The sequence below is a fragment of the Cupressus sempervirens genome, chromosome 1 (assembly GCF_028749045.1).
Source record: "Cupressus sempervirens isolate cs-2001-9-10 chromosome 1, ASM2874904v1, whole genome shotgun sequence".
Taxonomy (NCBI): Eukaryota; Viridiplantae; Streptophyta; class Pinopsida; order Cupressales; family Cupressaceae; genus Cupressus; species Cupressus sempervirens.
In genome coordinates, this window is record NC_143118.1 from 749,034,100 (window position 1) to 749,046,415 (window position 12,316).

At 38.8% G+C, this 12,316-nt stretch overlaps 1 protein-coding gene across 2 annotated transcripts in view; it reads left to right on the forward strand.

Annotated features, from left to right (window-relative positions):
• Positions 1-12,316, forward strand: part of LOC149580067 (uncharacterized) — a 263,193-nt gene that overhangs the window by 36,313 nt on the left and 214,564 nt on the right. For both annotated transcript variants that reach the window (XM_089788903.1, XM_089788910.1), the window contains 2 exons: positions 4,726-4,819; positions 5,018-5,091. In XM_089788903.1, the coding sequence (XP_089645029.1) occupies positions 4,726-4,819; positions 5,018-5,091 (168 nt within the window). The remainder of the gene's footprint in view (positions 1-4,725; positions 4,820-5,017; positions 5,092-12,316) is intronic.

The window sequence follows — 12,316 nt, forward strand, 5'->3', positions numbered from 1 at the left end:
TTGCAGCAGAATCCTATACCTTGTGATGATTTGCTCATAAATAAATTTAGTTCTGCTCACTGCAGAGTTGTCCAGTAGTGTGCGTGCCTCGACCCACTTGGTCAAGAATTTTGTCGCCACCGCGATGTACCTGTACCTTCTAATTTCACTTACCTTAAGAGGTCCAACAAAGTCTAATCCCCATCTTTCAAAAAGCTCCTGCGCGTGCGAAGGATTCAGAGGCATGAAGTCCCTTTTCAGTGGTTTTCCAGCGCTCCGACAATGTGTCGCATGCAACAACCCACTCCTTGGTGTCGTTGTGCACAGTTGGCCACGATAACCCTACTAGAAGTATCTTCCGCATAGTTGTGTCTAGCCCCACGTGTCCTCTACTGGTCCCTCATGCGCTTCCTTCAACACCTTCGGAATTTCCTCCTCCAGAACGCATAGCCTTAGAATCTGATCGAGTCCCATTTTGTACAGTAACCCATCGATCAATTGAAATGTTTGACTCCTTAGTACCAGTTTCCTTCTCTTGTTCAGTGGCATCTCCCTAGGAAATTGGCCTGTCGAAAGGTATTCCCCGATACGCGTATACCAGGATGGTAGTATGGTAATTTGAAATAGCTGTGCGCCAGGAAAATTATTGTTGACCTCCTTCGGTGGCTCTCTTGATTTTATCCTCAACAAGTGACTTGCACTTACATGACTCTTTTTTGGCCGCACCACAATCTTGAATGTAAACTCCTGCAATAATAATAACCATCGACTTATCCTTCCCTGGATGATCGGCTTATTTACGATATATAGTAGTGCTTGATGATCTACATAGAATACAAATGGTGTTGCCAATAAATAATGTTTGAATTTTTGTACTGCGTACACCATTCCCAGTGCCTCTCACTCCGTCGTACTATTAATTTTCTCTGCTTTACATAATAGTCTACTTGCAAAATATACCAGATGGTCCAATCCGTGGTCACCTGTCTGTGCCAGTGTTGCTCCAATTGCGTAGTTCGATACATCAACATGAACATGAAAATCCTTATCCTAATTTGGATAAGCCAGGATCGGTGTTGTGGCCAACCTCATTTTTAGTCCATCGAAAGCTTCATTCTGCTCCGCTTCCCATTTATAAGGTTTGCCTTTGTAGGTTAGCTTGTCTAGCGGGTAGGATATTTTCACAAAGTTCTTGATAAACCTCCGGTAGTATCCAATATGTTCGTGGAATGATTTTACTTTTGATACATCCATCAATGGTGGCATATCCAAAATTACACAAACTTTGTCAAGATCCGTCTTCAACCCTGCTTTGTAGACTATGTGTCTTAATAGCTTCCCCTGTGGTACCATGAACCTACACTTCTTCGGATTTAGCGCCAGTCTTGCCCGTCTGCATCTCTCCATGCATTCTCGGAGTGCTATTATATGTTTATCCTCTGCGCTAAAAATTGATCAATCATCTAGGAATGCCTTAAAGTTTCCAACAAACATTTTATCAAATATGTGTAGGATAATTCTCTGGAACATTGCTAGAGCATTACACAGTCCTAATGACATGTTATAGACGTATACTTCATCTTCCACAATGAATGTTGTTTTCAACCTATCTTCTTCGACAATGGATATTTGGTTGTATCCAGAGAACCCATCCATGAATGAATAAATTTAATGCCCCGCAACTTCTTTCAGAATGGTATTGGTGAATGGAATTGAAAATGGATCTTTAATCATTACTGCATTTAGGCATCGAAAGTCTACGCATATTCTTATCTTCGTGGTGTCCTTTTTCAAAGATATCACAATCGGTGATACCCACTCACTCATCTGCACTCTATAAATAATTCGTGCTTCCAGCATCTAACCGATCTCATTAGTCACTCGTGCGGCATAATTTTTGTTCATTCGGTATGGCCGCTTTCGTACGGGTATTGCACCTTCTATCAATAGTATCCAATGGACACATAACTTTGATGGTACTCCTTTCAAATCTTTATATGTCCATGTGTAGACGTCCTTGTACTCCATAAATATTTTGAACGTTGTTGCCTTCAGGACTGGATTCCAATCATCTCCCACAAAGATATTTTCCGGATTGGCTTCATCTCCTAAGTTTATTATTTTTTATAGTAGGCTCTTCATACTTTATAGGTTTGCCATCACTAAATGTATGTGTCGACGTTTCATCTAAATGTGCTTCTCCCTCCTTCACTTCGCTATACTCCTTCAGGAACTCATTCCCTTCTTTTCCCTCAAACTCCCAACATGTTACAACTTGGAAAGAGCTCGTAATCCTCCATCTACTAATGGAGTAAGTCGTTCACCAAGTCTAGGTTGTCATCATTCGACCCTCCTAATCTCAATAATTCTTCTTCGTCAGGTTCCATTCTCTTCTTTCCCTCATCGTCACCTTCGCCTTCACTTTCGAAATTTGACGACCCTGCTTCCTCACCTACCATCTGTGCGCAAGTCAATTACAAATCTTCTGCCTTTGCGTTCCATGGAAAGGGTATTTTGTTTCCAATCATGTTTCACTTTTTCTTGCACCAACCAACCCCGCCCAAGGATAGCGTCATACCCTCTTCTTTTTAGCGGAATGACCATGAAATCTAATAGAAATGTTTGCGTTCCGATAGTTACTGGCTACGCCATCAGGGTTCCCAACAGCTTGATTCCGTGTTGATCTACAGTGAGTAACTGAAATGTAGGTGACTACGATGTAGGTTGTCTCAACTTTTTCCATATATCCTCTGGTAACACGTTTATGCCTGACCCTCCATTCAGATTGTGTTTCTAAGTACGGTTCCCAGGATACCCATCTCTACTATTGCCGGATGTCTTCTCGTCGTGAGTGCCAATAGCTTTGGGTTTGCCGTAGTTGTTCCACTGCTTTCCTTTCCTATTTCCTCTATTGCTTTTGGGAGTGGTGTCATGTTCAGTATCACGATTTGTGCTTCTTCTTTTTGCTTGTCTTTTGCCCACTCTCCAAATCCATCGCTCGATTATACGCATTTGTGTACGATGATGGAGGTACAATCTTCATTTTCCTTTTTAGTGCCGGTCGTAGCCCTTCAACAAACCATCATTTCTTTAATCTGTTAGCTGGTGTGCTCTCCATCTTCCCCACCAACTCTTTTAGCCTTCTTGCATATACACAGATAAATTCATTCTTTTCTTGCTTTGTATTGTATATTTTTGCTATAATTTCATTATCATCCTTTAGTAGTTGGAATTTCGCTATGAATTCTTTCTTAATGTTCGACCATGTAGTTAGCTTTTGAGGATCGGCATCCGCAAACCAATCAATCCCTGCACTTTGCAGGGTTGCCAGAAACTGTCGGACCCAGTCATCCTAGTCTGTTACACCATTCATCGTTCATATTGTTTCACATGTTTTGTAGTGTCTGATCAGATTTGTCATCCCGTCACTATTGAACTTCAACAATTTTTCCTTTGGTCCTGCCATTACTGCTTTCTTCTGAAATGGTGGTGCTTGTTGCGCACCTGTGTTGTTCTAAGTACTCGCGTTGTTCTGAGCACCCGCGTTGTTCTGCACAACCGCGCTGCTTCGGACAACCGGCCTACTTCCAACAACCACGTTACTTGGTGAGAAAAGATCTTCCTCAAGCAAAGTTCGATGCTCTGCCTGTATTCGTTCCAGGTGCATCGGGAACAAAGAGTTCACTCCACGCTCATGCTCCTTTGGCACTTCGAGCCGTGCAAGTTACTTCCCTTCCGTTCGGATTCTCTACCCTTAGCGTATACAAGTTAAGGAACTCCTCCCTTGTTTCTTCCACCAAATTCAATCGCTATTGAGTCTCTTCTAGCAATTCCTCGGCACTCCTCGGTTTGCTAGGTGAATGCACTCCCTCTGTCTGTGCTTTTTCACCCCCTCGGTGTCCATTGGTAATCTACTAAGGCTTCTATCTGCGCTCCGCCTCTTGTGCTAAAATTAAAACTTCCTGTGTTGTGCGTATTTTGCCCTTATCTTTTGTCTTATTCTTATCCTTGTTAAGCAGTTTCGGCATTAATCTTCATAACACTTCATTCCAAGTTTGACTGGCAACAACGCCAAATGTTTACTGTACAAGGTAAAAGGATACTTATCGCATGTAGTACAGTAAGATATAACACAAAACAAATACTTTATTCATATACGCACTCCAATGCTTACAGTATGATTATGATGATTCTGATGATGTTCCAAAGTCTCTTCTAAATGGTGTACATATACTTTCTCGAAGGGGTGACTCAACCGTCACGTGCCCTTTTGGATACAATTCTACCCATCGGCTACAATATAGGATTTACCTACAATAGTTATGGGTCACTACAAATTCAGATTGTTATACTTACAATTCACTATAATCTCTTGTCAATGTGCATGTAAGCTGATAAATTTTCATTGTGCTTATGGTTTAAAGTTTGAACTATTTTTATTTGCTACTGTATAGTCTCTTGGATGGCACAAGTAAATGTTTTATTGTTTGAGAACATTCTAAAATGTTTCTTTCTGTACACCACCATTTCTTCTCAATTGCCTTTCATCCTCTGTTATCCTTATCCTTCTGATTTAATAATCAAATACTGGTTGAGTACATAAACAATTTTTAGCCCTTTGTTTTTAACAGCAATGCCTTATTCATTTTAATGCAGCTCTGGATTTTTTGATAAATAATGGGACTAAGACATGACTCAGTTCTTCTGTACTTTATTTGACCTCTTAAAAATTGATATATATTGCAGATCCAGAGATTGCTCTGAAGTATGAGGATAAGCTATGGCTGAAACTTCGGTCTTTGTATGTTACAGCAAAAAAGCTTGCAGAATGTGAAGCAATGTAAGCCCTCTAAGGCATTAGTTTTGAAAAGACAGTAAAGTAGCCATGTTTATGTTTGTATGAGCTGTGGCATTCCTTTTCTATGCATTGTTAAGTTCAAATTCAAACTTTTTGACTCTTTTTTAACAGTCATTCACTTTTGTCCTAAATTTTCTATCACTTTGTAATTTAACAATACATTTGGCAATTGTGATGCAGGACATCAATCAATCTCATTAGCCAGCTAGATACTATTGAATCTGGACAGACTGTCTCTCAACAGAAAAAACAAGGTTTACAATTACCCTTGCTTCTGGAATGGACTGTCAAAAGCTATATTTTCTGAATAGGAAATTGCCATCACAAGAAAGACTGAAATTTAGATTTTCTTTATTTTAATACTTAGTAAACCAACAGTGGGCACTGAAAAGGTTCCTGTCCTTGTTTCAGAGACTCCTTTGAGAAATTTAGAGGAAGTTTAAATATCTTTTTTATAAAACCACTGAAAAGATGATTTGCAATAGAGTTCTTAGCTGGTAAAACAAATTGCTTTTGACTGTGTTATAGAGCAGTAGAAGAAAATTGCATCATTTAGAGTGGGGAGTAGATATCCATGATCAGTTGAGTCGTAAGTTGTAACAGTAAATGGGAGATTTCCGTGCTTGGAGCATCTTCAGGAGAGTTAATAATCATGAGACCAACCAAAGAGGTTTAATGTAGGAGGGAAACCTAAAGTGAATAAAATGAGTAATCTGAAACTCTAGGTTAGAATGATAAGAGTAGTCGAGACTTGAGAGCATGGGAGAAATCAACAGCTATCTATATTTGTCTCTAAATATTTTTGATATTTCACATTTGGATTTACTTATTCCATGCTTTATATCTCAATTTTGTAGCATTCAATGCTTTATATCTCAATTATAACCAAAAGTGAAGAATTTCTTCGTACAATCTTCTAAGTGTAATCTTTTCTTTGTAGATAGAAATAATTTGTAGACTTCGTAAGGGGTGTATACAGACACTACTCATTCAGCTTCCTAAGCATAGGAATAATGCACACATGTAGAATGATACATAGTAAAATGCTTTATTTATTTGGCAATGTAATGAAAATACAATGAATGGAAGAACATCTTCAAACGAGTCGACATTACTTCATGGTAGATTTAGCTGTTTCTCTATTATATTTCTATTTATAATTTTATACTCTTCGTAAATGGTTCAAATCAATAATAGTTTTGTTAGACAACTCGTCTAATGTAATGTCTCCTTTTTAGGCCACAAGAGATGAGCAGAGGGTTGACCTATTATGTGAGTTCTTTTAGGTCAATGGCATGGTTAGGGGACTCACTATGAGGGTTATGGAGCTTCGTAGGGGCTCTGGGAGTTGTTTTGGACCTTTAGACGACAGTTCCTATATTTTAGGGCGGTTTCCTATTTTTTAGGGAGAATTGGCAAGAGCGGATAATCGCCCAAAGGACCATAGAGAAGAGTAGGATTCTAGTGAGCAATTACAAGTGTTTGGAGAGAGGTTCCTATTTTTAAAGGTATCCCTACTTTTAAGGAGGAACAACGAATTGGCCTTTAGGAGTCAGGCGACGTCAGTGAATTCCTAAGGGGGTTGAGGGAATTAAGTAGAAAATTTAACTAAAGTAATGCAGTCGACCCTAAAAAAAAATTAGTGTTTGAGGCCAATAAAGTAACACTTTGGAAGCTATTTTGGGCATCATGAAATCATTTTTACAATCAACTTTGTGAGAATTGAGCTCTGCAATTCATTTCACTAGCATAGTATGTAATGTTCCCATCATAAAATAAATATTTAATCAAACCTTTGTTAATGGGCCGATTGATTTAATATATCTTGGACCCACTTTTATTGTTTCCGTAGGTAGGTGAAGCCGTCGGCTATCTTTGTAAACCCTCAAAAAGTTTCCTTGACGAGTATTTAAGCATGACATGTAGGTAGTAGTTGGCATGCGATTTGGATTATTTCTTTGTATTGCGAATTCCTGTTGGAGTTTTGGATTGCTTGCCATTTCGGAAGTAAAAGACCTTCCCTACTTGGCTTTCCTGATTTTGGTGGGAATTAACACTCACCCTATTCCGTCTTTGTATTTCTTGCTCGGGTTTGGCAAATCAGAGCATCATTATTGTTTACAAGTCACATTATTTCTAGAATATATTTGCGTATGGACCACATTTATATCTAATATTGTTTATGTAGTGGCAAGTGTGCATTCGGTTTATCTTTGGCATATCGTTTCAACCTCAAATCCCTCACCGTACAGACACTCCACAACCACCGTACAGACACTCCATAACCATCGTACAACCGAATCCATACCGTAGGGGCATCCACTCTTACCATACGGCCTTCAAGGCATTTGCCGTGCAACCACTATACAAGCACCGTACAACCCTTCCCCACTATCGTATGATTTTCAAGACATTTGCCGTACGGCTTCCATACAAGCACCGTACGACCATCCTGCACTACCATACGACTAGGCCTTCATCCATCGACTTGTCTGTACATCCTTTAGTGCCCACCATACGGCCTATTCCAGCTACACTGTACAACTTCTGGAACCTAATTGGGGTTGGATTCTGGTGTTCACCAGATTCACACATGGACAACCCAATCTCGGAGGTGAATCAGACTTTGGAACATTACATAGCAACTTTGAGGAATGAAAACTCCTTGAAGGTAGGTGAATTTGGAAGATACCCCAGATCACAAAACTGAGGGATTCATTCTTAATTCCTAATTGTGCATCAAATCATATCTGTTACAGAATTTTTAGAGTCATTGTGCAGATTGGAGAGGGTTTGGAAACTTTAGAGGGAATCCATACCATTATTTGTAGCAGTTCTACCTCTCCATAGCTGGCCATACCACCTCGGAGGCACACATGGTGCTAAATTCATCAATCAACAGTAGTTAGGGATTGAAAATTGTGGGGAATCCATCATCAACAAGTGTTATCATCAAATAAAGTTTGTCATCAGGTTTCAGATAGTACACATTCCAAATCAGTAAATTTTTGAGGCAAAAGTAATGAAATTCAATAATTTTGCATCCAAGCCAAGTGTATATTTTTAGCAAATCTAGTTCAATAGTTTTTGGTAATTATTGTTGTTTTAAATAAACTTCATTGGAGCAATTTGGCCACATTGGAAGCCCCCAGATTCTGTTCTATGCAAATTTCATTCAATAAAACCCTCCTGGATTGTGCGTAGGATATAATGTACGAACAATTGTTTTCTCATTGTGTCAATTCTTCTAAATCTGAAATTTGTCATTTGCTATACATTAAATCAAAATTCTCACAATTGCAACCAGTCAATTAATTTTGTGTTTAGTGTTCGCAAAATTTGTTATGTTGGCATCAATCTATGATAAAACTTGTAAGAGCTCTTCTGGTTCGCTCAAGACCTGTGTACACGGTATATTCACATATTTATGAAACCTTAATGCAGAGTGCAGATAAAATGACAATGAATCAGACTAAACCAAAGAAATCATTGTCAAAATGTAAACTCTACGAACGTTGCATGTTTCCCTAATTACAACCGCTAAGAATGCTCTCAAACTAGCATCTCAGTGACAATTCTAGAATGAGACTATGCTTAAATTGCAGATCTACCAGTATGTATACAAGATCTAAGATGAAAATGCAAATCATATGCGAGTAACAACTCTTAAAATACTATCAAAATGGACATGCAATGAGCTAAATATGTGTTAAAATCAGTGTTGCACCCGGGTCAAAACCCTGACGTACCCAGTGCGCGTAAGCACCCGGTGCGGGTGCGTCATGCACTCGAGCACCCTTGCCAACACCTTTTCCACCGCCGCACCCCCGCCGCACCAGTCGAGCACCCAGGTGGGACGTGGTGGTTGGGTGCTTCCCAGGTGCGCGGGTGCTTCTCGAGTGCTCGCGGGGTGCTTCCTGGGTGCTCGCGGGGTGCTCCGAGAAGAGGCCCAAAAAAGTTATAAAAAACATGTGTTTGCAATTTTTTTTGTTATTGTTTTTTAAATTTGCTTACCCTAATTGGGTGTGGGTCCCATGTGGTCTATTTGAAGGCTTAATAAGACCAATAGATCTCATTTTCATTTCACCATTTCATTTCACCATTTTGGAGCAACAAGGAGCTAAGTGAGAAAGATTGTTTGGAGGAGCTTGTGAGAGATTAGTGGGTGTTTTTGCAAGGGATTGCAAGAGCAAGAGGAGCAAGAGGAGCAAGAAGGTTTGATTTGGCAAGTGTCTCCTCAAGTTCAAGCTTTCAAGGTAGGGTTTTTTTATTTTACTTAGTTTTTTTTGTTTTAAAAATCAATTTATAATTTTTAAATTTAGTATTTAGTATTTAGTTTTACTATTTAGTTTTATTAAGTTACTTTCAATTTTCATTCTTGAATCTTGTTGATAGTTGAATCTTGATAGTTCTTAGTTCTATGAGTTTTTATTTTATTATCTATATTAAATTTTAATTTTTTTCATTGTTCTTAAAATAAAAATATCAATATGGCAATACGGCATATGCTGAAACGTCTTTTACTAAATACATTTCAGCATATGCCATATTGCCATATTTTTATTTTAAAAAATAAAAATATGGCAATATGGCATATGCTGAAACGTATTTTAATTTTACTAAATATGTTTCAGCATATGCCGTATTGCCATATTGATATTTTAAAATAAAAATATCAATAAGGCAATATGGCATATGCTGAAACGTCTTTTACTAAATACATTTCAGCATATGCCATATTGCCATATTTTTATTTTAAGAACAATAAAAAAATTAAAAATTAATATAGATAATAAAATAAAAATTTAAAAAATTCTGAATCATAGAACTAAGAACTATCAACTATCAACAAGATTCAAGAATGAGACTTGAAACTTGAAAGTAACTTAGTAAAACGTTTCAGCATATGTAAAGTTTTAAGTTTTATATTATTTTTACTTGGGCTGAAATGTATCATGATCATTTTTATAATTTTATTTTCATTTTGTGAAATGCAGTTTTATAAATGGCTTCTAGATCCGACCAAAGTGCAGAAGACATGGAAATTAATGAGCCAAGTGCATCTGATTATGAGCCTGAACCTGAGCCTGAAGGAAGTGATCATGGGGCTGATGTAGGTGGTCAATCTGAGACTCCTTATGTTGCACCAGGAGTGCCTTCTATTGATTGCCCTTCAGAGACTTCGAGGAAGTATGCCAGGGGTCCTTATGACGCAAAGTCTCCTCTTAAATAGTTTGCTACAAAAATTACATGTCCTACACTTTCAGGGGGTGGCACACGCAAATGGAAGTGCAATATATGTGGAGCAGAATGGTTTGGCAGCATTACAAGAGTTAATTCACACCTTTTTTGGAGTGGCTATGGTGTGAACCCATGCATATTCTTGTCAAATCCTGAGAATGTCAAATACAAAATTGAAGTGAATAAGTTATGGGGCATTCCTGATGATAGTGAAGTTCCAGTGCCTAGATCTTTGTCTGCTAGGCAACAGGTATAGCATATACAACAGTTACAGGGGCAGCGAGATACATCTACTCGTATCTTGCATCAGAGAGCAGGGACTATGTCACCTACACCATCATTCTCCTCACCTACACACAGTTCAGGAGGGGATAGCAGTAGGGGGAAACGGAAAGCAACTACAAGTCGTAGTGATAGTAACCCCATTGCTCATTTATTTAACATGCATGCAAGGGACCGGTTAGATGATGCTATTGGTGATTTCTTCTTTTCCAATAGCATCTTTACACATGTGGCTCGATTTCCCTATTTTGTGAGGATGATGACCATGGCAGTGAATGAGGGAGAGCCATCATATTTGCCACCAGGTGACCACAAGTTGAAGACTACAGTGTTGGATAGAGCCTATGACAAGGTTGGGATCTTGATGGAGCAAATGAAAGCATGTTGGATGGAGTCAGGTTGCAGCATTATCATGGATGGGTGGACGGACATTAGTCATCGTCCACTCATCAACATTATGGTTACATGCACGGAGGGCCCATACTTTTTGAAGGCAGTTGATTGTTCAGGGCATCGTAAAGATGCTGATTTTCAGTTTCATGTGCTTAGGGAAGCCATTGAGGAGGTTGGACCACAAAATGTGGTCCAAGTTGTGACAGATGTAGCACATGTGTGCAAAGCTGCAGGGAGGCTTGTTGAGGCAGCTTATAGGCATATTTGGTGGACTCCATGTTGTGTGCATGCCATGAACAATGCACTCAAAGACATGGGGAAAATAGAGTGGATTAGAAAGGTGGTTAATGATGGGAGAGAGGTGCAGATGTTTATTTGCAATCACCATACATCACATGCAGTTTTCAGGAGCTTCGCAAAGAAGCAATTCCTGAAACCAGTTGAGACCAGGTATGCATCATATTATATTCTCTTGGAGAGAATGATTGAGTTGCAAGAGCCATTGCAACTCATGGTTATGACACAAGAATGGAATCGATGGCCGGAGTCCAGAACAGAGCAGGGGAAGAGGGTAAAGGAGACAGTGAAGAGTGATCAGTTTTGGAGTGATGCAAAATACAGTCTCCATCATTACTCCAGTGTTTCAGGTGATCAGATATGGAGATGCAGATTCACCTAGCCTTGGAGAGGTTTATGAGTGCATTGATTCCATGCTTGGGCAAATGAGGGCTGTTGTGCATGAGAGAGACCCCACTCTAGCATTCTATACAGAGCACATTGAGCCTATCATTCACCGCAGGTGGGAGAAGTTGAACACTCCTTTGCACATGGCTGCCTATGCATTGAACCCGAAGTGGTACATACCTAGGCCTGGTAGAGTCACACCACTTCGAGATGATGAGGTGAAGAATGGGTTCTTTCGATGCATTGCCAAAATGTATGATACTGAGACTGCTTGTGAGATTCGCACCGAGTGGTCCGAATTTGCTAGTCTTTCAGGTAATCCTTAAATCTTGATTCAGTGCTCTAAACTCTTTATAATTATACGTTCTTTTAATAATTAATTGTAACTTTACTTATAAGTTATGACTTTATTTAAGTTATTTATAATTTTAATATTATGTTGTAAACTTTAAAACTTGTAACTTGTAGGATACTTGGATATTGCAAAGGTGGATTTGAAAACCATGGCACAAAAGAATCCCATTTTGTGGTGGAAATATCAAGGGTCACAAAAGTTAAAAATCACCTCACTAGCCATTCGACTGCTTTCTCAGGTTTGTAATACTAATAACTAATTCCAGCCCTTTATAATCTTAACTTGAAGAGTTTTACCTTGTTGATTTTAATTTATGATTCATTGATTCAATAATTATTAATCATCGATTTACCATTTATCATTTGTTACAAATTGTATGAACATTTGTTTGTAACTTGTAAGTTGTAACTTTCAACTTTGTTATCTCAGGTGTCTAGCTCCTTGGCTGCAGAGAGGAATTGGTCCACCTATAGCTTCATTCACTCTCTTAAGAGGAACAAACTTACCTCTAAGAGAGCGAAGAA